Below are 26,712 nucleotides of genomic sequence, written 5' to 3'. Positions count from 1 at the left end.
CACAAAAATCTGATGAACACGCCTCTATTGTCAAGGCGCTAGAGTGCGTGTTCAGATATTGTGAACACCTTGGCCGCTCCGATATATCTGATGGATACTGTACGAGACCCACCGACCGGCTGGAGTCGGGCCGCGCCGGAGTGCATTTTCAATGTGCCTATACATTATGAAATAGCAGAATTAGCAGAAGCGATGGAGTCCGTCCGGAGCTGGTCGCGTCCGCGAAGAGCCGACAAGCTTGCGGCCGTTATGCGCGCCGACTCCGCCCGTTCGATGGGAATCGTACTTTAAGCTTATTACTAAAGCAACAGAAATTGCAGGATACCAAACTTCAGTAATAATTCAGATTTAAAAGAAAATAAAGACGGGATTGACTTCTGAAGACGTCATGACTTCTTAGACTTCCTTGGATTTACTAAGGCAGCATAAACTTTAAGAGCTCGACGCGAAAAGCAATTTAAGCAAACGGATAGGTTGGAATAGAAGCAGGTAGCTGAAAACTGCTCCCAAGGTATAGCGGGCGTGGCTTTATGAATGGGCACCATACAAAATGTTATCGACATAATAATGACGAAGAAAAAATAATGCCCAATGGTGTTCTAAAAATGGCGGCCGTCTTACGAAATATTAAATTGGTATCTCAGTCATAGATGATTAAAAGTTTACAAAACAAGTTGTGTAGGTAAGTACAATAAGAGTATGAAATTTAAATGATATGTATTATATGCGCGTTTTGCTAAAGAAGATACTTTAATTTAGATAATAACAATTCACATTATTATCAGTATATCTAAAGGTTTTTTGTTCGACGTTTTTCAGATCATTATTGAGATAATAATAACGTAATACTATTTACAAGACGTTTTGACTTGTTAGGGCTCCTTGAACATATTAAGGAAACATAAGATTGTAGGGTTATAAAAGGATCGACTCCAGCAAAATCCGTTTTTTGCTGGAAGCAGGTAGTAAGGTCAGGGCATGGAACCCCAAGACACGGCGGAGGTGCCTAACTAAATGGGTAGCATAAAAAGTCCGTAGTAATGGCTACTTGGTTAGAGAATGAGTAGGACACAAAATACGATCTCATTATGAAATTCTTATTATTAAGTTTGACATCTAATGTTTTGTTTTAATGTTTATTTGGGCACAAACGGTACATGTTAAAATTAAATCTAAATAACAATAATTTAATATTTTTAAATAATTAATTGAATCAATAAAATATCTCTACTCTCTACTCTGATAATGATAAGATTATCGTGATATTTATATAATTTGACGATTTAAAAGTTGATTGGCTGAAAAATAACATGACAATGTGAGTACAGTCGTCATCAGATATATCTGAGCGGCTAAGCCGCTCACAAATATCTGAACACGCCTCTATTGTCAGAGCGTTACAGTGCGTGTTCAGATATTGTGAACACCTTGGCCGCTCCGATATATCTGATGGCGACTGTATACAACAACACAAAAGTTACGACATACGAGTTTTTAATAGTAACTGATTTACACACTGTATACATATATGTCGCAGGCAAATTGTAAGGATCCGCCGTTTACAAACGGCGTCGTCAATTTACAAACGTTTTCACGTTTGCAAATTGCCGGAGGCAAACTGTTAGGGCGCTCAATAGTGTCAACGTTAACATGATGGTTGTCTGAAGGTAACCATGGTTTGCTGTTTTATAAATTTTTATTTACTTTTTGACCACACCACCATCCTCACGGCCACCAAAATTTCAAGGTCACCCAAAACCGAATCAGAGCACCCCATTATCCACGAGGGTCTTGTCTATCCTACCCCTAGAGAGCAATTGCGAAATCAGAGGCGCGGAGTCACGCGAGGGCGGAAGGGCTTCCACAGCTCCGGAGCTACCGAGATCCAAAAGCCTCCCTCGCTCGCCCCCTACGCCCCTAATAAGTCCGAACTGCAGATTTAATGGACATCCCAGCGTTTTTCATAGTTTTAAAGTGCAGCGCTACGCGTGGTAAATTAAAGAACTAATTCGACCAAAATCCCGCGGCAAATTACAAACGGCGCTGTTAATTTCACAAGGTATTTTACAAATTGCCCGGACTTTTTATAATTTGCCTTCGGCATTTTACAAACGGCGGATTCTTACAATTTGACTGCGACATATATACGTTTACGGCTAGAAAACAAAAATATATTACGCAAAATGAAAAGAACCTATAATGGTTAGGTTAGCCAAAAGTGATATCATAATTAAAGCGGGAGAAAATAATGGGGGCCCAAAAAGGGTTAAACTATGCACAGGACAACCAGAGAATCAGAATGATGATAGAGGTGTTTCCTGGAAGGGTGCTCCCAAATGCTTCCATCCGACATGTCTCACAGTTGATGCCGTTGATATACGAGTAAATAATTAACATAATTTGAAAACATGTGCATTACTGACGAACATTATGATTTTGTAAGCTTGAGCTAACTAGCTACAGCTTAAGCTAGCTAATGCAACATAAGTTTAAGCTAAAAAGGATTTTTGTTAGTCGAGAACCTACCTATATATATCTAACAAACAGTGGGCGTGGTTAAAAGGAAATTGAAATAAAAATAGCATTACAATCCAAATTAAAATAAATAACTGTACAAACAGATAACAGATACATCACACCAACAACACAAGCAAATACAACACGAAAATTGAATATTTTGAGAAGAGGACGCCGAATTAGGTAGATATATTTCTCATGATGACCAGAGAATCAGAAGAATAATGGAGGTGAACCAAGTAAAACATATGCTTGTTGGAGTACAAGCAGATAAGGCCATATTTCAGCTAGAAAAAAAACAACAATGACAATTATTAGAAGCTTACAACAATGCCACTGACAGAAAGTGAAAGTTATTTTGGGACGGAAACACGTAAGGGGATCCAAGAAAAAAAGGCGTGGCGTAGTAAATGGGAACCACATTTTTTACATTGATACGAAAAAAGGCACCGACGTAAACTTAAATAACAACAGCTAAGTTTCACCAGTGGCCAAACCTTATGTAGATAAGATAGAATCTATCTGATAAACATGGATGCTTAAAAAGGGTTAAACATTTCACATGAATACCAGGAAATTAGGAGTATGATGGAGACCTTGCCTATTTCTAATAAGACTTTTCATAGCAAAGGCTAGTCTAAGTAGTTTCTTTGAAACTTTGAAAGGGAGTCGGAAACAGATTTTTTGGACCTATCCAACAATTTATAAATGGAATATTGAATAATTTCATTTATTTATTTGCGTCAAACACATAAAAATGCATGCAAATACAATTAAAAAAAAAAACAGATTGAATCTTAATCCTTTAATAGATTTGAATGTTATAAAGAACTGAATAATGCTTGATTACCTACGTGTGTATTTAAAAATATGAATAAAGATGGTCTCAAAAAAAATTGAATATAAACCTACCTTGCCGCACAAATTTAGAATAAGAAAACATTTATTGCCACACAACAAGATAAATTACAGCAATATATTAACAAATAACATTAAAAATTGGCATGCGCGACAAAAGAAACGGACTCAGCATATACTGCGCCAGCCATTTCATTAAGAATGACTGCACAGCGCTGATTTTCAGTTTGGACTTATTGCAATCCTTAATGTCTAAACAATACATGTATCTATATCTATATAAATATGATATTTCGCAAATTGCGAATTATAAATGAGATATATTATTTATTCGCTACTCCGTCAAGTGGACGGAAACCAGCGCAATGACCCTTCTTCCAAACCTAATCCGCGTCTGTAACATAGTCATTATAATTTCTCCATATTATTTTTAGAACTAACCTATTAGCTCATACCCCTTTGCCTCGCCTGGCTCGCCTATACAACAAGCATGCTAATAATGTTCCTTCTTGGGATGTGTTTCACGATAGTGAAGTCTTATTTAATAGTGGATTGTGTCACAAGGGAGCAAAATGACATATTTACAGCGAGGGCGTACATTGGATCCTGAACGAAGCGAAGGATTCTATAATTGAATCCTGAGCGTAGCGAGGGATTCTAAAATAAAATCCTGAGAGTAGTGAGGGATTTAAGTGTTAACGCCCAAGGTGAAAATAATTTTGCTACCATGTGACACATACTGCTTTTCACATCACCTATGAGGAAATTATTATGTTCCAAAATATTATTGAACCAAAAAAAAGTATGCAAAGAAGAAAAAAAAATGATGTCCTTGAACAGAAAAATGCCACTTTGATCCCTCTTAGCAGGGAAGAAAAGTGCCACTTTGATCCCTCCTAGCGGGGAAGAAAAAGCCCTTTTTCGAATAGGTGATGTGAAAAAACAAATTATTGTCTGTTGACAACCTCAGCTAGCTCGGCTAACTTACCTTAGTTATTGTTAATATTAACTATTAGGTGTCTTGTTAATTAGTATTATATAGTTATTCTAAATTATTGTAATGTATAGATACTAAGTCTTATTCTAGGTGTTACTGTTGACGTAATGTTTAAATTAATATAATAATGCATGCTGTGATTGCCTGTAAGTGGGGGATCAATAAAAAATGTGCCCTTTTTGTAAGTTAATACTAGTATGTAAATTGTATCTTCTGTTGGTAAACCTAATAAACAAATAAAAAGATCTTCTTAAAAGTCCGTTTTCTTGCTAACGCTGCGCTGTCAAAATTCTCTTGGAAAAGAATTATAATTTTCCCCAAACAAATGAATGTCGCAGACTGCTCAGTTTATGTTATTAAGCAACCCTGTACCCTGCAATTCGCTGGGACTGCTTAATTTGCTCCAGCGGACAATCCTCGGCACAAATGAAGCAAATAATGTAAACTCTTCTTCAAATTGGTTTAAGATTTAATAATACTTACCTAATTAACGCAGTTCAGCGTAAAAATACATTTTTGTTAATTAAATTCGTTTAATACCTGAAGATCAAGGCAGTTAGTAGGTAACTTATTATTTTATCAATTGAGCATATTTTTCTCCTATGCGTAAATATTTATAAATTATAATAATTTGCAACATTGTGAACTAGACTAGACAAAACTATTGTATAGTTTACAAAATATTATTTGCACCGATTCGACATAACAAATAATTCGATATATCGGTGCAAATTATATTTCGTCAATCATACGAGTAAAACTTAGTACCGTTTCACGCAAAAACACATGTTGATAGACAAGTTTCTAACTTAATTTTATTTAGATATGCAAAATCCAAACAAATATTATACCACATTTTGGGTTACTGACAATTGAAATACATATTTACGAGTATAATAATCTGCCGGTTTTTAACCTGCATAGAAGAAAGCAATGAAACAATTTGAAATCAGAAAACATCGAAATTTCAATCAAAATGTGGGGCAGGGGATTTCGTCAGGCCTCCGTCACTCGCTTAAGGCCACGCGCTATATGCCTACCGCTCGGCGTATCGTCGACGATACAACCGACAGAGGGCCGCCGAACGCTCGCCTGAGCCCTCGCACCGCACGTTTCCCGCGCGTACGCTTCGAAATGCCGAAACCACGTAATTATTGTGCAGTAGTTAAAAGACAAACGAAAATTTGTCGTTTCTTTCATTGCCGAGAGACGAAGAAAGATTAAAATACTAATTTTAAATCTACCTTTATGAATTTTGTCACCATTTATTTTTTTGAACATAAGTAGGTAAATCGTAAATGAAGGCGTTTTTTGAGTCAGGTATTATAAGTGTTGTTTTTAAATATTTGATTGACTAATAAAAAATATGGTTGACATTCGTTTTATTACAATAATCATCATAGGTACAACCCTAGCGCATTCTTACGATGACGCGTTGGCACGTGACTCGCACGGCGGGCAATACAGTCTCGACTCTTTGTGCGCGTACTTATGGTACATTTCTCCTCGTCCTGAGAAGCAGGTATTATTATTAAGATTTTGTAGGCGTAGGTATTTTCGCTTTTGTATGGGAATGATGTATCTGTTACGTAGTAACTATTTATTAATCTGTGATTTCGTCTTCGTGGAATCCGGTGATTAGCAAAAAAAGGGGGAAAAACATCCCATCACATACCATCGGATGTCGTGAGTATTGTGTGTAGGCAAAGTGACAACCCTAGCGTACAAGTTAATAATCAAGATCAAGTGCAGGTAGTTCGAAACAACTCGCGCAGCAAGGAAATGTTGATACAATCCCTCGCCAGTCTGCGTGTGACCACGAACGTAACGTCACATTCGAAACGTCAGGCCATAAATAAACGTGTTTTACGCGATTAAGTCCCGTTAGTTTAGCTTAGTTTAGTTTAGCTGTATGCAGATAATTGCATAGAAGATATAAGGCCATGCACATACCTGCAACAACTGTCTCGGCGCGCGGCAGACGCTGCAACACATGGTTGATTAATCCCACGTCTGTGCAGGCTTGGAGGTTGCGGACGCTCTTGCGCAGGATCGCGATGAACACAGACCAAATCTCCGCCTGAAATTAAAACATAGAATTAGACATGATTTCTAGTTATCAAGCCGACCACAGGCTCACATAAACCGTGGCAATTAGCTAGGAGAAGCGCTACAAAGAAGAAGATTAGCGATGATTTATACATGTTTTTTGTTTCAAATATTACGTTAGCTCCAGGCGATTGAACAACAACGACCATCATTATCCGTACCGAGATATTTTGATCGTTATTAATAAAATGCTTGACGTTCAATTGTTTTCTTAACAATCAACCATTGGTTCATGGCTATAATAACGCAAATCTACGTGACATGGAAATTTTTCATTTCATTTTTTCATTTTATTTCATTTCCGAGCATATTGGAGAAACACATATATGCCTCTGCAGGAATCGCTCGATCAACTCATTTACTTTATTAATAATGCAACTATTACATGTAACTAGATTTCTTTTCGACTTTCCTTAGTTACCTCAAAATTCGCCTCTCATTCAGTGCATAAAATGTAAATTCTTGAAGTTGGCTAAAAAGTCACACAAGTCTAAATTTATTCCCAAGAAGACCAGGACAGCAGAGCCAAGCGGGAGGCCTTATAAGCCGTTTCGATCCTTTTTTTGTCCTACACCATATTTCAAAGTCACACATGGTTATTTTAATTCCCAGGCACACGAGGGCAACAGAGCGCACAAAGAGCTTAATGCTTTTAAAAATATAGTGCACATTTGAACAGTTTTTTGTCCATAAAAAAGGCGCCAGAAAAACAAACCCTTTTCATATTTTATTTAATAACAAACCCGCTTCTGAAATGAAGCACCAGGGCACCAGAAGCAAGCAGGAGCATGAAACAAAGCGTTCATTCTCGCCTAACGAGAGCGGTTGTATTTGCGTTACATTCTTCTACTGTTAGCGGAACAATCACGTGGAAAATAACAAAGTTCAGCGAAATCTCACGATTCAACTTGGAATTCGGAAAATTTCAAACAAACGCTTCTTAAACGAGTTTAATGGTATTGTTAAGCCACGCATTTAAGACATTAACACGTTTCTTACTAAACCTTAACCCAGAGCGGAACAAATTTGATCAATTGTAGGTAATGTAGGTATGCAGTTTAACTGAGGCGGTTAATGTTGAAGGCTAGGCTCCATGAATGATTCGTTTTATTTTTATTGTTAGAATGTAATGTAACTACATAGTTTTAGTCCCAAGACAGCTTAGCAAGTATCTACAAAAAAAACATCGCACAACTTTTTTCAGTCGCTATCAGATATATCGAAGCGACCAAGGTGCTCGTAAACATAACACGCCTCTATTGTAAAGGCACTAGAGTGCATGTTCAGATATTTCTGAGCATCTCGGCCGCTCCAATACATCTGAGGGCCTACCGCGAACCACGTTCGACGTGTTGCCTTCCTGTCACACTTACGTATGAATTTACAAGTGCGACAGACGGAACACGTCGAACGTACAACCGCTTGGCTTGAGATATTAAATTCGTGGAATTCTACCTGATGACTGCGGTTGTATTTTTTTAGTTCGAGTTTTAAAATGGCCAACCAATGGTAGCCATGCGGCGTATAGTCCCACCCACCTACTTTAACCATACACCCTTTGGGAACGTAATAACTCCTTGGATTTTCTTACAACCTGGTAGCTAGTATGAATATGACACGTGATTAATTAAAAAATAATGAATGTGGGATGAGTACTGCACGGATATGATGGTTTATTTATTTATATGTATAAAAGTATGAAATGCAGTAGTTTGAAAACCAGTTAAACAATGCTTTGGAGTATTTCAGTGTTTTAGGCTTCCATTAATATTTAAACGAAATTTTCCGGACGGTCAAAGTGAGTGATTGAATATTTAGTGATTTAATTCAGGAAACCGCATCATTCAATTCGTACTACTGAATGCATGAATAAATATAAATTACCTCGCGTAGAAGCGAAGCGACCTTGTTTCGTTCCGATAAGGATTCTGCGAACGAGTTTGGCCATACAAACAAAGTATAAGCTTTTAATGCTGGATCTGTTTTGAAGTTGTTTCTCGGATTCTTGATCTCAATAATCTCGTGTTCGTGCATGGCCTAGTTTTACTTTATAGAAGCTTTAAGTAATACCTTTTTGTAAATAAAAGGTAGAATTAGAAATACTTTGGGTATAGTCTAGACTGACGACGACTGAGGTTGTCCAAGAGGGGAAGTACATAAACATATTTTTTACTGGAAAACACAGTTAAAAACAATAATCCTTGTATACAAGGATATAATAAATTTCAAGCTCATATATAGGGTGAAAAAATAAGTGCATTCCCGTTGCTAGGGAGGTTTTCGGATTATACTGAGCAACTTTTACTGTGGGATCAACCAACAAATCGCAAATAAAAAATTTACCCTGGAAAATGGACCAGCCAAAATGTATGAAAGCCAAATTTTGTTTTCGCGATTTCGGAGTTGGTCTCATAAGAAACGTTGCTCAGTATAATCCCAAAACCTCCCTGGCAACGGGAATAGACTTATTTTTTAGTCACCGTAGATATAAGGGATGGGCGGTCAAACCCGATAAGTCGCGCAAATAGGTTTTTGAAATTAGAACTATATGTGACGTGCGTTCTTCTTATTTAAGTGACAAAATATCTCGACTTATCGGGTTTGACCGCCTATCCCTCGATTATATGATATGCATTGACATCTATTCTGTTTACCTTAAGAGTAGTTGGTTTGGCACACCGCCGTTTGATTTCAACTTTACAAAACCTACAAAGTTTATGCGCCTGTAAAATTTCAATTGCAATTTGATGTAAAGAACGATTAATGGAATAAGAAATTTTTAAACAATAATTAAAAAAAAAAAAAAACATTTATTGCCTACGAAATAATAATTTTCTAAATCTTGTTTAATTCAAGCCGTAAATTGATACAAAATACGGAAGATGATAAATTCACATTTAGTTGAACAACTTCAAACCTCTTTTTTTCTTCATATCATCTAATCTTGCGATTCCAATAGGTCTACGACGCTCGAGTAACTACACATTTAGAATCGCCGCCTCCCCAGCTATAGTTAAAAAAGATTCTAATAGGATGTGACTGATTAAAATTAAATAGTTTGGTAGAACTACCATGGTGAAAACTCTAGGAAATGTTTGGCATGTGCGGTAAAGACCACCGTAGACCGCATCATCACTTATCAGGTGAGATCGTGGTCAAACATCATAAAAAAAAGAAGTCAGCAGTGCACTGCTAACCAAATTTATTTTATCATCTGTTACTTTCCATTTAATAAATATGTAGGTAATGTCTCGGCCGCAGCTCAGCCGGGCTTATCCCGCGTGGCTTAACTCTCACATAATTACTTTCCTAGTTTTATTACTTGCTTTTATTATGTCTTTATTTACCGTAAGTTCTTTACCCAGCTTAATAGCTTCAGTGGATTTACTGTCTTTGTGCTGGGTATTTTTAATGGCATTAAATGAAGAATTTGTGACATCCCAGAAAAGTTATATGCCTCTCTATCGTTAGAATATGCAAGATTTTGACCTTTTAAAAGGAACTTGGAACTAAGGAAAACTTTATTATATACACTAGCTCTTACCTGCTACTCCGTCTCCTATCCTATGTCCTTTCCCGGGACTCTTAGGTATCTCAAAATATAAGAGTAGGCATACCAGTGCAACACAAGACAAATTTCGTAATACCTTCCACACTGTAAACCTTAACGCTAAGAAATAAGGGTGGTTACTTAAGATAAGAGCGTTGCTTTCCTTCCCTTTTCTTTCTGACGCCTACCAAATTTACTAAATCAATTATTTTCACACCTCCATATCACTTGACCAGGCTCGCAGAAGTCAAAGGAGGCTCCCAAAGCTAATTAAGTGATACATCACCATCACGCCCCGCAAGTACCAGGCACCCAGCGCGCTGAAGAGGCACGTGATGGACGACACGTCACCCTGACGGGCCCGGATTCCGCCCCGTCATCTTATTAAAACGTTTTTCTTTCGCGTGGGACGGGTTGTTTTTTAGGGTTCCGTACACAAGGCCCCCAAAGGGTAAAAACGAGACCCTATTATTAAGACTCCGCTGTCCGTCCGTCTGTCTGTCTGTCCGTCTGTCACCAGGCTGTATCTCATGAACCGTGATAGCTAGACAGTTGAAATTTTCCGATGACATATTTCTGTTGCCGCTATAACAACAAATACTAAAAACAGAATAAAATAAATATTTAAGCGGGGCTCCCATACAACAAACGTGATATTTTTTGCCGTTTTTTGCGTAATGGTACGGAACCCTTCGTGCGCGAGTCCGACTCGCACGTGGCCGGTTTTTACTCGAAAACGGTATTCTTAACCCTGTCCGAACCGCTATTTGGGTTTAAATAAATAAATAAATAAATAATAAATAAATATTCTTTATTTCGGACCATGTCCATATACAATTGAATAACATGTAAAATTAATATTAAATTATATAATAAATTACAATAAATTACATTTGTTAGTAGCAGTATGAAGTCTTACAACTAAGGTTAGTATTCTTTAGCCATTTATTTAGCCATTTGAAATATTTTTTAAACTTATTGCTAAAATGAGTCTTTGTTTTTTACGCCTCGTGCTAGCAACAATAAGAGCAGTAATCATTAGTTACTGTAATAACAAATAACATTTATTGAAGTAAAACTTCTTTAGGCGCAACTAGAGGTTAACTTAGATTTTTTCTGACGGAAGTAACGCTCAGTAGTGACACACGCACAATAGGACACACGTCAAAGTGCCAACATAGCGATAAACGTCATCGTCAAAGAAGTTTTACTTCAATTTAAATCATAAATTATGTCGAATCGGTGCAAATTATATTTCGTCATAATAATTATCTCTCATACTTATCATTTATAATCATCTCTCGTTTATAAACGACATGTGATCAATGCTGGAAACCAAGTTCTATCCAATTATTTATATGCTATTTTCAACGCACAATTTTTAAGAAACCTTTAATATAAGTAAACGTCAAAGTAATTAGCGAAGATGTGACCTTGGACAAAAAAAATCCGAAAAAAGCGAATTCTTCAGATTTTCCGAGCGACGAAATACAATAGCATTGTTCTTTAATAACGCCCGGGCCTAAATTAATTTGATCTTAGCAAAGCGGCCAATTCATTCGGCCCCTCGATGTTTTCAAAAGAGCAGTTTGTACCGTGTTGTGAGATTTTTTACTCGAATTTTCTGTTTATAATTTTGAGAAGCCTATTCAAACTTAAAACTTCATTAAATTTTGGGACGATATTCATTTTGCTTGTATTTTTTTGTTATATGTATTTGGATAACATTTGGTTGCTTTGATTTTAAGAGCTCATTCTGGGTGAGAGACATAGCGGTACCACAACATGTTCCGAACAAAATGTAGGTATTCAATTTTAATTTTCCGTGACGAAAGTAGGTACCATACTTTGTCGTAACTCAGTGGAAGATTTTTCAGGACTTACTTACGATGAACTTGAGTTTATATTGTGCAGAATAAGGCACTATAAAAAGGCCTAAATTTATATGAATTTCATGTTAACAATTTTTTTTTGTACAATAAAGTGATTTACTACTACTACTATATATCCACCAAATTAAATCGAAATTACGAAATTTTTTTTTAACTAAATACTCAAAATGTTACTAAAGTGACTAGACATGTTCTTTTCGTGTACCCTTCATATTAGAACGTATTGATTTTATAAAAATAAGCATAGAAGAATTTTGAGATCTGTTTTTCTGGACCTACATCTACAGTGGCGCCAACTGGATGACCACAAAAACGGTAGCCCTCATTATTGGCGCGAGTGAGGGCCCAGCATTAAATAACATATGTATTTATTATCAACTACTGGTAGAACTCGTGAACCCCTATGGTCAGGTCTACTATACAACCAATCATAATCATAACTTTTAGGAAGTAAAGATAATAAGGAACGAAAAGAGATAATTCTGTTTTTTCCGTTACATCAATAATAAAAAGAAAATGACTGATAAATTACTGGAGTCGGGCCAAGCTAACTATGCACCGACTTCCCAATGACCGAGTGCCGAAGGGGCATAATAAGTTACTAGATTCGGGCCAAACTAACTATGCACCGACCTCCCAATGACCGAGTGCCGAAGGGGCATTACTTATAAATTTTAAATTATTATGAAAATATGACTTTCACAATGGCACTTTGTCAAATCAAAGTCGGGGCCTTATTTAACTTAGACAGGCATTAAAATCTAAATACGAAATTTACATTTTAGGAAATTCTCTCAAAACCTACATCTTTAATCAGAATAAACACGGGTGCGAAATGAGAAGTTGCCGCAAGTAATGAGTCGCGGCGCGTTTGCGAACTTTCCACTCACTTAGGCAACTTCGTGAACACATCGCGACCATTATCTGCACATTATGTCAGCAGTCTCATGCCTCGTTCCATTCAGCTGATAGAAGTAACATGATTGTGGACGACGCACCTTTTTACATGTTTAATTTAAAACTTTTTCTATATTTTTGAATTGTATTGTTTTTTGTAGTTTTATGTTCCTTTTTAGGGAACCCTTATAGGATCACTCGTGCGTCTGTCTGTCTGTCTGTCCGTCTGTCACAGCCTATTTTCTCCGAAACTACTGGACCAATTAAGTTGAAATTTGGTACACATATGTAAGTTTGTGACCCAAAGACGCGGGCATGTAACGTAAACAAATGAATTTTAAACATGGGGGCCACTAAAAAATTTAGTCAAGAAAATAGGCAAAAAATGACCATCCTCCCCCCCCCCCCATATATCTCCGAAACTACTGGGTCTAGTTTTGAAAAAAATACACAAAATAGATCTTTACCTATAAATTACAGAAAAACCTATTAGAAATTGCAGTCAAGCGTGAGTTGTACTTAATTACTTAGTTTTTGATCCGACCCCTACGGCTTTTTTAGACATTGCACTGACGTTTCACATAAAAAATACATTGTTTAAATTGTTCAATGTACGGAACCTTTGGAACGCGAGTCCGAATCCCACTTGGCCGGTTTTTTATATTCTGATTTTGTTTAGTATTCTCCCAGATTTCACAGAATAAACACTACTGTCATGAACTAGCCTATAATTTATAATTATCATAGTCACACATGTAAAAGAGTACATTGCGTTGCGTTCACCTTTTATAGGGCGCACTTAAATTTTATATGGCAAAAATGACCATCCTTTATCGTTATCTATTTGTATTTTTGAAGTAAAACTTCTTTAGGCGCGACTAGAGGGTAACTGATTTTTTTTCTGACGGAAGTAACGCTCAGTAGTGACACACGCACAATAGGACACACGTCAAAGTGTCAACATAGAGATAAACGTCATCGTCAAAGAAGTTTTACTTCAATCGCGCGTAAAGATTACACGCACACACTTTTTTTTTCTTATGCAGAATTTTTAGGACCTTAAGGATACGATGAGGCTTGAATCGTGTCTTTTTTTAAATCTTTAAAGCAAGCAAAGCTGGTCTTTTAAAATCCGGCTTTTTATGCCAATCTTTCTCTACGTAATCAATAGTTTATTTAAAACTTTACCAAACCTTAAGGGGCCAACTGACTATCAGTCCGCCGGACGATATTGGCCTGTCAGTTGTTCGGAACTGTCAAATTCTTGTTCTAACTGACAGGCCGATATCGTCCGGCGGACTGATAGTCAGTGGGCCCCTTTAGGTATGAAAACAAACTGTATTTTTTCATGCATTTTTTTACATTTTCAAGAAGAACCACTCATTATGTAATTATTTATTTATTTATTTTAAGCTTTATTTATCCCTTACAATGTACATACATATTGATTATGTAATTATGTGAATATTATAAATTTTTGATGTAGATAGAAATTTGTATAAAGGAGTCGTAACTAGTGTAATTTTAAACCCGTAGTGTGTTTCGATATTCATAAGTGCATTATATTATATATAATGCTTAAATTAAAGAATAAACATTTTCTTTTTATATAAACTGAAATAGTTTATAGTTTAAATAGTAGTGTGTCTACTTGAAAAAACACAAATTAAAATATTTTCATAGAAAATAATTTAATTTGTTCTTATTTTCTTTTTCTCTTTATTATCTTTAAGATGTCATGTAATGCAATGGTAAAGAATTGCACAGAATTACAACTGCACTACAATTTGTTCTTGTTCTATAACAAGTGCAGCTGTCACAAGCAACCTTCTGGAAAAGCGCTTTATATAAATGAGATCCGAAAATTGTTCTACTGCAGAATTTTCTGACGGTTACATTCAATAATATACATGGCGTTTTCTTTTAGCCCTTTCCCAGCCTCTGTAGTAATGAACTATTACCCCTGCGTCAAAAAAAAAGGCGTTTCAGCACGTGACGTACGGGTTTTATACCCCAAGTGCCCTTTGCTTTGCAGTTTTTAATTAAAAATATAATGACAAAATAAAATTATTTAAAGAAAAAATACAAAAATTGAAAAAATAATTGTTAAACGTAAGTTGTTTTAGTACCTAAGTACAGATAGCAGTTCTGAATCTAATATTCTGATATAGATATGCAATAGGGTAGACCGAGGAGAATCGGATAACAGGGTGAATTGGATCATGATGAAAAATCCGTTGATATTTGAAATATTGCATTGATATGAGTGCACTAAAATAGCGCTGTACATGTCTTCTGTTAGCTTGCGATGCCAGTCATAAGCAATATTTTCAATATAAACATTTTTTTGTCTGACCCGATTCGCCCTGTGATCCGATTCGCCTCGGTCTACTATAGTTATAATTGTATTTATTTTAGTTAACATAATTTATAATTTATGAACCTCCAGGTCTTTTTTGTTGTATTTCTCTTTTGCTGCGGTACCTTTTGTATCGCATTTTTGATATGTTTATATGACTGTTTGGTTTCTGAATAAATGAAAAAAAAAAAAATACAAAAAGTCCCTGTTTCCGCCCGGGATCGAACCGGGGGCCTTGTGCGTGTGAAGCACACGTGATAACCGCTACACTACGGAAACTTATTTACAACGTCGCAAATTAGCCACTCCATGCAACTGGAGCAGTTCCTTTCTCTTATCGCGCGACGATATGCGTTGGTGTCATTGGATGAGATATAACGTAGGTATTAACCCAAGAAAATTAAACAAATCTGCGGAAATAATTCGTGTAGTTTTGAAAATTGGTATAGTTATACCTTGTGGTGTCCAGATGAACATACTAAAAGTCCTCGGGGGTGGGGGTTGAGCTGAGGGTGTAGGAGGGGGTTGAAGGTACCTTTATTCAGATTTTTGCTCGTATCTCGAATATCTGTACAAATAGCATTATAATTACTTCGAACCAAAGTTTCTGCATAATATTTTCTACAAATTAGGTTATATTTATTTTTACTCTACGATCAATACTTTAGGAGCTACAGGCTGTTTAAGTTAACAAAGATATAGTTTTTCTTGAAAGTCTTTAATAAGCTTTACATTCACGATTTTTTCATATTTTTTGGACCCATGGTTTCGTTTTTTTTTGCTTCAACCCTATAGTGTGGGGTATCATTAGATAGGTCTTTTAAAATTAATATGAGTCTTTAAGAACACTTTTTTGATAAGCGTAATATTTCCGGAAGTATTTGCTCTGAAAGAAAAAATAATGTTTCTGAGTCCTCCTCTAACTTTTGAACCATGAGTCCGAAAAAATATGAAAAAGATCGTGAAAGTAGAGCTTAGCAATAAAAACTTTAATGGAAAACTATAGCGAACCTGATCTGTTCAGCCGTTTTTGAGTTTTTGCAATAAGTATATTTTGACGGATGGGTAACTACGGAACTCTACACTGAGCATGGTTCGACATGATCTTGGCCGGTTTTTTTTATATTTGATCAGCAGGTCACTAAGCTTGCTTATCCTAAACTTTGAATTTGTGTTATGATGAACAACGTTTTCTTAAATCGTCTATTTTTTATCTCTTTGTTAATTTAAACATCCTGTAGCTCGTAAGGTATTGACCCGTAGAGTAAAAATAAATATAACCTAATTTGTAGAAAATACTATGTACAAACTTTGGTTCGAAGTAATTATAATGCTATTTGTACAGATATTCGAGATACGAGCAAAAATCTGAAAAAAGGTACCTTCAACCCCCTCCTACACCCTCAGCTCAACCCCCACCCCCGAGGACTTTTAGTATGTTCATCTGTACACCACAAGGTATAACTATACCAATTTTCAAAACTACACGAATTATTTCCGCAGATCGCCCATTTTCGGCTTAATTTGACGTAGCTATATACAGTGTGGAAAGAATGAATGGGCCCTGGAGGGAAAGAGCCTTAAAACTAAGTTAGCTCATTTTGCTCAAAGGAAACATTCTTTTATTTTTAAAAAGAAACAAAACTGCATTCAGATTTTTTGAAATTCGCTTGGGTGAACCCGGGAATCGAACCGACTAAAAATTAAAAAAAAAAAACGCTATTTTATTCTACTAGTCGATACAGTTAATGTTAATGATAACATTTCTCTAAGAAACATTAGGTCTTACACTCGTCTGTCGTACAAAATATCCATAAAATCGAATATTTAGTACTCAAGAATATTTTTAGACAAGCGAAATTAAGGATAAAAAGAAAAATGTTTGAATGCAGTTTTGTTTCTTTTGAAAAATAAAAGAATGTTTCCTTTAAGTAAAATGAGCTAACTTAAGGTTTTAAGGCACTTTCCCTCCAGGGCCCATTAATTTTTTCCACCCCGTATATTACCTACATACCAAAATAATAAACGTCACAAACACGAATAATATCTGAAATAACGAGGTGGTCATTAGAACTTTACTAATGAAGACGCAACATACAAGTATGATGATACTACAGATATTATTAGAAGATATTAATTAAGGCGACTAACAAACATCAGTAATTAAATAGTGCTAGTATATTGCTACAAATACCAGGAAATAACATATTGATGGCCGGGATTATAATTATACCTGCCTCGTTTATTTAGCATTAGAAATAAGGTAAGCGATCTTGACGTATTTTCTATTGAAAAAAAAACGCTTTTAAAAAATAAATCGCAGCTAATATGCAACAATTACTTAGCATATGATCATTTACATACCTTTGGCTTCATAAGTAATTAGTTAATATTTTTTTAATAGCGTTTTCAATAAAAAAATACATCAAGATTGTTTATCCTTTTTCAAATGCTAAAAAAAACGAATTGTCAATAGGCAAGGGAAGCGAAGCAGTTAAATAATAATATTATTATAAGTTCATTGTTATATGCAACTCCTATAAATTTCTAGGAACTTTTTTTAAGAACAAAAATTAAAAAAAAAAAAGGCAAAAATTTTGTTTTCTCTAATATTCATGAGCCAATGGCTAAACTGTACATCGATTTGCAGTTTTTCTTTGAAATTGGGCTCGTACGGCTTCCACTAATATGTTTGGTATTCGTTTTCGTAGCTCAGTTGTTATACAAAGATAATAGAGCGAGTAAAAGTTATGTATATGTAAAGCTTCTACTTGCTATATTTTGTGTCGTTCTCAGTAAAATGTACTAATTGTCGCTTACCATAAGGGTGGAATTTGCTTGCATCTCTATACGAATAACCTGTCAAAGCGTCCTTGTGGTAAGCGGCAATGTGGTACCTTTTACTTGAGAACGACACGTTTATTGACTTCGATTGTATGACGACGGCTTGTTAATGTAACTCTTAAGAAAAGATATATAGTTAGCGATAGGTTAGGCATAGGTTAGGCAAAGAAATATCTTTGGTATTTGTGTGCAGCGGATATCTAATTCAAACATAATTAAACATATTGCTGAACAAAAAACATTGAAGCATCAATGATTTTGGTTCAGCAATTTCTTGCTTTGTTCATTTCCATCTTCAGGCTGTCTCTATCTGAAGAATAACCATAAAATCCTTCTATAAAAAGGGCCTTAATTCAGTAGTAATGCAATCTCCAGTACCAGGGCTGCATGTCGGGTAGATCGGGCCTCGTTAAGAGCCGCCGGGGGGACGATGACTGGCTGAATTGCAGATCGTTTCGGGACGGAGCGTTCAGATTGGTGAAGGCACCTACAGGCAAGGCAGGCTTCTGTGCACCAGTGTTATTAGACACGTTACAACTACACGTATATATGATACCCGTTATAACTATGATTTAGAACTTTTCTATATAAGCAGGAACTGCACCCACAGAGATAAAGATGCTGCGTTGGCGTTGGATGTGCAGAGTAACACGAAATAACTTTGGGGACTATCGTGTTCGCGGCGGATATTTGTGATGAAGCAGATAATTAAGTTCCTACATGCTTTCGCTATACATATATGTTTTACGAAGATTGACAAGTTACTTGGATAAAAATATGTGGCTATGACTACGTCTGGGTCCAGGAAAAGGAAAAAAAGCGTTAGGTTAGGTTCTTTCACAATTGGAATAGCCGGGACATGAGAATAAACGTAACATTTTTTTAAAGGTCTTAGTCGTACAAAAAAGGATGTCAAACGTACGAGGCGGACGAGGAAAATCGGAAAGCGTAACCCTAATATCCCGATCTAAGCAATAGTTAAGGAAGCAATCGGTATAAACACTAAACATAGCGAAAAAGAAGGAAACAGAGCGGCAGCAGAGCGCTCTTGGGCCCATTCCTCGAACGATATTAGACTAATATTATTAGTCCACGAACTGTCAAATAGTATGGGTTGCCATGATAACACACTAATAATATTAGAATATTATCGTTCGAGAAATAGGCCCCTGATGTTGGTTTACCGGATTGCAAAAAACCTCGGACGTATGAAGACTTTTATCAAGCTATTGGAATGTGTACTTTTAAACGCGCGCTCAAAGACGTTAAACGACTATTGAAGCATAAAGGCCCGAAAGATGCGAAAAAGGAAATCCTAATCTTTTTGCTAGAAAGTAGAAACGCAAGCCGCACTAAAGCCCGGAGTGTTTAAGAAGAAATTAAAGAGAGAAATTCCTTTTGCACTTTATTCGTAGAATTAAAAATAGAATTAAGCACAGATTTGCGAGCGATCACTCGGTATGGTGCTAAATCTTCCGCGGAAATTATGAGACCACAGCGAGGAAACGCAATTATATTTCACGCTCGAACTGACAGTTTATTTAATATTTGAAAGAAAGAAAAGTAATTAATTAAGTAAAAACAAAACATTAATTACACAAATATAAGCAAAAATTTAAAAGCTTGCTCATCATCATCATCTCCTCATCAATCAAAGGCATCATCCTCGCTCAATGCACGAGTATAAAGAAATTCTGTCAGTGTAGATATAGGGTATTTAATATGTATTTAAAATAGATTAATTTACACCATCATGCATGAAATAAAGCACCAGAGGATTGATAGAAAAACGTAGACAGCTGTTATTTTTTTAGACAATTTCTATTTTAAAACCTGTATAAAACTTTAAATTTGATTGTGACGTCACATGCTAGTGTTTCATATAAATTCCATAGTAGCAAAATCGTTTCGACAGTTCGAAATAAGAAACTGATTTCACTAGAAGTCAAATACCCTATTCTCGGCACTGATATTTTTAGTTTAATTACATTTGTAGCACCGCCCACAATCTCTCTGCTTAGCCTTAAGGTTGACTGGTAGAGAATGCCTTTTGGCATTAAGTCCGCCTTTTGTACTGTAAGGTTTCGTTTCTTTAGTGCAATAAAGATTAAATAAATAAATAATTATAGTGACATTTTTAAGTTACGTGTGCCTCGTCTCTTGAAACAAATATTTAATTACATATTCGAAATATATTTAATTTCCGACCTATTTCGTACTTTGTGACAGTCACAATCAATATGAAAGTCGCTAGAGACCTCATATTATAGTCACTTGTCACTGTGACAAAGTACAAAATGGGTAGGAAATTATTATTTTTGACTGTACGTAGAAAATGAGTTCTGCAGCCTAGCTTGTTTGTTAAGAAGTGGTAAAGTTATAAGTTTGTCTAAGGACTGTCTCATTTCAAACATAGACAGAGAGCATCATACTATCTCTGTCTTACACACTAGCACCCTAAAGAAAAGGATGAGTAGTTTTTTTTTGGTTCTTATTTACTGCCAAACTATATACAAGGTGTTCACGAGGAAACCGAAAGATTTTAACCACGCTTTTCTGAGGCCAAAAGAAGGAAAAAATGTGATAAGTTTAGGTCAAATTCGCAAAAAAAACATCTTTTTTGTTTTTTTTTTCGATTTTTCAGATGTATTTGTACATAAAAAGTAAATATTATTGGTAAATTTGTCACTTAAAATGGACTTTTACTTTTCTTTTTCGTAAAACGTAGTTTTTACAAAGTGGTACTTGTCACTTTTTGACTTCTATCAAAAAGGTTACTTAGACTACGTCCCACAGTGGCAACATCAACATCAAATATGCGTTTTGCACTATGTAACAATAAAAACTTGTTTTTAAAAAAAAAAATTGGTATTAACTCTGAAACTAGGCAAATTACATAAAAGTTTATAGGACATTTTAGTCTTTAAATATGATCAGGAATACGCTGTTAAAATTATTCGGTATCCTCATGTTACACCGTGTATATTGGACGGGATACAAAAGGGTTCATAATTTAATTTATTTTAGGTATAAATAAACATATAACAGCGCGATTGTAGCATACATTTTAGGAATTAGTGAATATTAGAATTATAAAGTGACACAATGTAACTTGCTAATTAAGAATATGAGAATGAATTAATAAAATTCCTTCAAGTCGCTTGCTTATAAATATTATTATAACAATATAATTTTATTCCCATCCAAATACTAACGAACAATTTGAAAAATTTAATTACTTTCTTTTTCTTCAAAGTTAAGAAAAAACCGGCCAAGTGTGAGTCGGTCTCGCGCACGAAAGGTTCCGTACCATTACGTAAAAAACGGCAAAAATATCACGTTTGTTGTATGGGAGATTAAATATTTATTTTATTCTTTTTTTAGTAATAGCGGCAAAAAAATACATCATCTGTGAAAATTTCAACTGTCAGGGTTCATGAGATACGACCTGGTGACAGACAGACGGACAGTGGAGTCTTAGTGCCATACGAATAAATAGTAATAGGGTCCCTTTGGGCACGGAACCCTAAAAAGAGGACGCCATTTTAAAAATTCATCTTAAAAGGGTGAGTCATGATCTACTTAGTAACAGGATCACATAAACCTGAAGAGGCCTAGCAGCGTGGGCGGAGAATTGAGAGCCAGGTAAAACCGAAGGGAGGTTACAAAAATTATTTTTATGCCAACAATACCGTTAGTTATTTATTGAACTAAACAGATTTCATCAAAGGGTTACCTGTTCTATTTTGGAATTAGGACCCCACAAATGTTGAGGAGATATTTCTAATTTTCTAAACAACACATTAGGTGGGCGTGGTAGTCAGCAATAAAGAAGCAGGTTTGAATAATGTTAAGATTGGTAAATACATTTTCATTGTTGATACGATTTATAAGCCGAAATTAAAATAAGGAATCAAATTGATTAAGTCCTTATAAAGCGCTAAAGGGTTAGATTGATCTAATTCGGCATCAGGACACCAGGAGACGACAGGAGGTATCTTTAACTTTCTGGCATCTACAAAAAAAAGAAAACAGGAGTAGCGACGCCCACGTGGAAAAAAACTATGAGTTCATTGGATAACGCTGTCGGCGGAATGGGACCGGTTGTGGTATTCTATGGAGCAGGTATAAGGGATCCTTGTGTCATACATTATACACAATATACTCATCCTTTTTTATTTATTGATCAATTATTTGGGTATGTATGTTTTTTCGCCAATAACAAATTACTGAAATAAACCTACAATAACTATTACGTTTACGATTATTATACATGTGAATTTTTATGTTCTTTACAAAATATCAATTATCATATCATGATTTGAAGGCGTGTTTCAAATATTAACTTTATTTTATTTGTGTTAAGGTAGAAAATCAGATGAAACCCGCCATGTTTTGGCTAGCATTTCAATTTTCAACAAATCTTGTGTCAAACCAGAACAGTGTAAAAAAAATCCAAATGAATAGAAGCAACGATTTCTGCAAGTTTTCTAAAACAACGCTATCAAGTGAAAGAGTTAATAATGATCTACTTTACAACCAGGATCCTATGCGTTACGAGGAGTTATTCTTAGGAAGATTTGAAAGCATCCTTGACAAAAAGCGCGTATGTAAGTATGTCCGCTCCGCGACGTTGCACTAACGGCAACACCAAACCACCAATTGACCATTGTTGGGCCTTACGGCTTTCCAATAAGGTTTACGAATGATCATTACAGTAAAAAGGATGGCACGACCTTACCATTTTACACCTTTATACCTTTGCAATAAGACTGAATATACGTCTGAAATACATCTGTTTGACATTGTATTGTATAACTTTGGCCCGCCCGTTAAACGACAAAAAAAGAAGCTGTAGAAGGAAAAGGCAGTAATTTTTGTTGTTAAAACTAGCACCTGCTAAACGCGACAAAATACCGAATTGCTGGTTATTCTAGCTTATTTTTTATGCATAAAATATCAATATGAATATAGTTGACAAAATAAGACTTACTATTTCGAAAAATCGGTGCAAATTGTCTATCGTCAACTGTAATAAGATAATACTCGTAACTAATAAGTTTTCCATATTCGAAGTGCAATAATAGTTATGTAATTATCTTTGGGAGCATCAAAATCTAACCCTGCTTATAATTTCAATTAAACTCATATTGGTCAAATTAAGCACAGTTGCAAGCACCAGTGATTTATTCAGAGCGTACAAGTACCAGGCTATCAGAAAACGCAGGTAAAACGCACAGTCAGCTACAGAGTAAAGGTAGAGGCATACCTGTAAGCTGGGCGGGCAGTGGTCCAGCAGTTCCAGCATGTGCTGGATGTTCTGCGCGTCCTGGATGACGAAGTTGAGCTCCATGTCGAACTCGCCGCCCACCAGCTGAAACAATACAAACATCACTTAAAACAGGTCTTAAAAATTAAATACGTAAATAAATAAATAAACGATTTCGGTTACAAAAAATAATCAATAGCCTTCTGACGACTGGGTTTCAAAAACTGCAGCAATGACTTGATTGACAGTAGAACGCAGGATAGGTACATTTTAGGACATCCGAAGCACGGCTAAAGGGGCCCACTGACTATCAGTCCGCCGGACGATATCGGCCTGTCAGAACAAAAATTTGACAGTTCCAAACAACTAATAGGCCGATATCGTCCGGCGGACTGCTAGTCAGTGGGCCCCTTTATACGTCATACATAATATCATATTTAAACATCATATTTAGGTACCATTTAATTACATTAAAAACAGACCATTTTGCTTTCTACCAAAAACAATACCGAAAGCAAACAGCAAAACTATTTTTGTTATCATTTAATATGCTAATGTTGTCTGGCACAAATTAACATTACATGCCTTCTGGGAACGTTTCGCTTAGGGTGACCAGACGTCCCGGTTTTTTCAGGACGTTCCTATTTTCAGCTACTGAATTCGGCCATGTCCGGAAATTTAGGAAATCCATTTGACAGATCACTATCCCGAACTTCGATTATTAACAATCCTTATAAATTGCTAAGCGGTTTTTTTACAGTACGACAGCAATTTTTATCGCTGAGATGGATAAACTTCTAATAAATTGGTAAGCAATCCCTCAAATGAGCAAATTTAATATTTATAAGCGATACTGTTAAGTTGTAAAGATGTACCTAAAATACATTTTGATTCTAAGTAAATACTACAGAATCGTCCGAGCTAACGCGAAACGCGTGCAAAGGGACTCTGTGTCAGCTTCGGCCAAAACTCTTCTACTGATCGCATTTCTTAACAATTCTTGTAAAAAAAATCAGCGGGTTCAGGTTTGATTATTATCTATATGTATTTTTGACAATTTTGCCATTCTTCAAGATAGTGAAGACATGAAGGGTTCGAGAGGACTACAGCTCACATAGCTACTAGTTATTACGTGTCCGTCATTGAAACCCCAAATCCCAAATTTTGAATGTGTCTGTCCCGTAAAATGGGACATGCCTGGCAAGTCTTTGAAACGTAATATCAAGGCATTTTGGTCCTATGTGGCATCCCAAAGAAAAAGCTTGTCTAGCTACCCTGAAACTATGTTCTATGAGAGTGAATCTGCATCTACACCTAAACAAATTGTAGATCTATTCTCCAAGTTCTTTTTCTCCGTATTTGAGCCGAAGGGTGACATAGACCATGACGTTCTGACAAACCTACCACAGCGTGAGGGAGCACCTAACTTATCAAATTTATATATTAAGAAATCAGATATTTTTAAGAAACTATCAAAAGTCGATACAAATAAGGGAATCGGGCCTGACAAAGTTAGCCCTATATTTGTTAAGAACTCTGCTAAGGCGCTTACTAATCCACTATATATTATATTTAATAAATGCCTAAGTTTAGGTGTATTTCCCGAGCAGTGGAAAAATTCTCATGTTACACCAATTCACAAAAATGGGTCACGCGCTGATATTACTAATTATCGACCCATATCAGTGCAATCGTGCATCCCTAAAGTATTTGAAAGTTTAATACGTGACCTCTTGTATCCCTCGCTTGTTAATGCTATAATACCAGAGCAGCATGGTTTCATGAAAGGTAAATCTACAATCACTAATCTTACACTTTACACAAACTATCTATTAGAATCTATGGATAAAAGAGTACAGGTTGACGTGATATTCACTGATTTCAGAAAGGCTTTTGACAAGGTGGACCATGTACTACTTCTGGAAAAGCTGGCTTACAATGGCATTCGGGGTAACCTCCTACGTTGGTTTATGTCGTACCTTTCAAACAGAACCCAAGTCATTACCCTGAATGGATTTAGGTCTGACCTCACTACTGTGTCTTCTGGGGTAATACAGGGTTCTATTCTGGGTCCCTTGTTGTACATTATTTTTATTAATGACATTAAGGACTGTTTTAAGAACTGTAATATTCTAATGTTTGCGGACGACTTAAAAATATTTAAATCAGTAAAATCTCGTGATGACATTCATTTAATTCAGGATGATATCAACAACTTTACCTCGTACTGCCATAAAAATAAACTTCAATTAGCGGGTGATAAATGTTTGCACATGTGTTTTACTAAAAATAAAAAAAGGGTAATTGATTCTGAATTTAAGATTGGCAATACGACCATTACAAAAGTATCTACTGTACGGGACTTAGGTATATTGTTTGACAATAAACTTGATTTTAACAGTCACATTGAACGAATTATCTCTAAATCATATCAAATGTTAGGATTTGTTTTGAGAACAGCAAAAGTCTTTAAAAAATCATCCACGTACATTCTATTATACAAAGCTCTTGTTAGACCGCATTTGGAATATGCATCAATTGTGTGGAACCCATTTTATTCCAAGTACTCGAATGCAATTGAAATGGTCCAAAAAAAGTTTTTGCGGGCTACACATAGACGCCTAACCGGCAAACGTATGTCCTACTGCAATTTATTGAAATATTATAAGCTATCCTCTCTTGACTCAAGACGCATGTGTTCTGATATGATGGTTCTTCACAACATCTGCCGTGACAGGTACGACTGCTCGGAGCTGCTTGACAAAATCCGCTTTAGGGTCCCCTCACGCAGTACCGCCCGCTCTAACGCCTTGTTCGCCGTCCCGAATTGCTCAACTAACGCTGGGATCCGCGCACCTCTGCGCCGCCTTTGCAATACATATAATAAACTATTCACGGCCGTAGACATTTTCAACACAAACAAAGTACGTTTCCAAAAGCAAGTCCTTGAAATCCTAGCTGAGACAACTTAACTTCCTTGTGTAGCTTGTTTCTGTAGTGTGCGTTAACCTTAGTTAAGTTTACTGTAGCATTAAGTACCTTACCTATATTATGTATAGTTCTTAGTGAGAGCGTTTTAGGAGGTAGGTGCATATGTTTTGAACTGTATCTTATTATCATTTGCTATTATTGTAAGTACTTACTTCTGTTGTTTCTCCAATAAAGAAAATAAAAATAAAAAGCCTAGTCCCGCTATTTACATACATCCCCGTTTCCAAGGCTACTAATGGCCGCAGCTGTTGCTACTTTGCTAGTTTCACTAATTCCAGTCCGGTTTTACGCACGTTTTGTTCAATTGATTAATATTTTGTATAACAAACACAAAACTTTCCATGAAAACTTTGAATGCATTTTAAACACAGAGTAGGTAAGCACCATCACAAAATACTAAAATAAAATCACTTTTTCGTTACACGTTAG

The 26,712-nt window shown here is 35.9% G+C and overlaps 1 protein-coding gene and 1 non-coding gene across 2 annotated transcripts in view; both read right to left on the bottom strand.

Moving 5' to 3' along the window:
• LOC134747409 (neurobeachin-like) overlaps nucleotides 1-26,712 on the bottom strand; it is a 951,208-nt gene that overhangs the window by 383,720 nt on the left and 540,776 nt on the right. Inside the window, exons 2-3 of the mRNA XM_063682033.1 lie at nucleotides 23,293-23,397; nucleotides 6,326-6,452 (exon numbers count right to left, since the gene is read on the bottom strand). Of these exons, the coding sequence (XP_063538103.1) occupies nucleotides 6,326-6,452; nucleotides 23,293-23,397 (232 nt within the window). The remainder of the gene's footprint in view (nucleotides 1-6,325; nucleotides 6,453-23,292; nucleotides 23,398-26,712) is intronic.
• Nucleotides 15,386-15,458, bottom strand: Trnav-cac (transfer RNA valine (anticodon CAC)). Its single transcript has one exon. It is a non-coding gene; the product is annotated as a tRNA-Val (tRNA).

Source organism: Cydia strobilella, chromosome 14, assembly GCF_947568885.1.
Source record: "Cydia strobilella chromosome 14, ilCydStro3.1, whole genome shotgun sequence".
In the NCBI taxonomy this organism is placed as follows: domain Eukaryota; kingdom Metazoa; phylum Arthropoda; class Insecta; order Lepidoptera; family Tortricidae; genus Cydia; species Cydia strobilella.
Note: the sequence above shows the minus strand (reverse complement) of the source record. Positions and strands in the feature narration are given on the sequence as shown.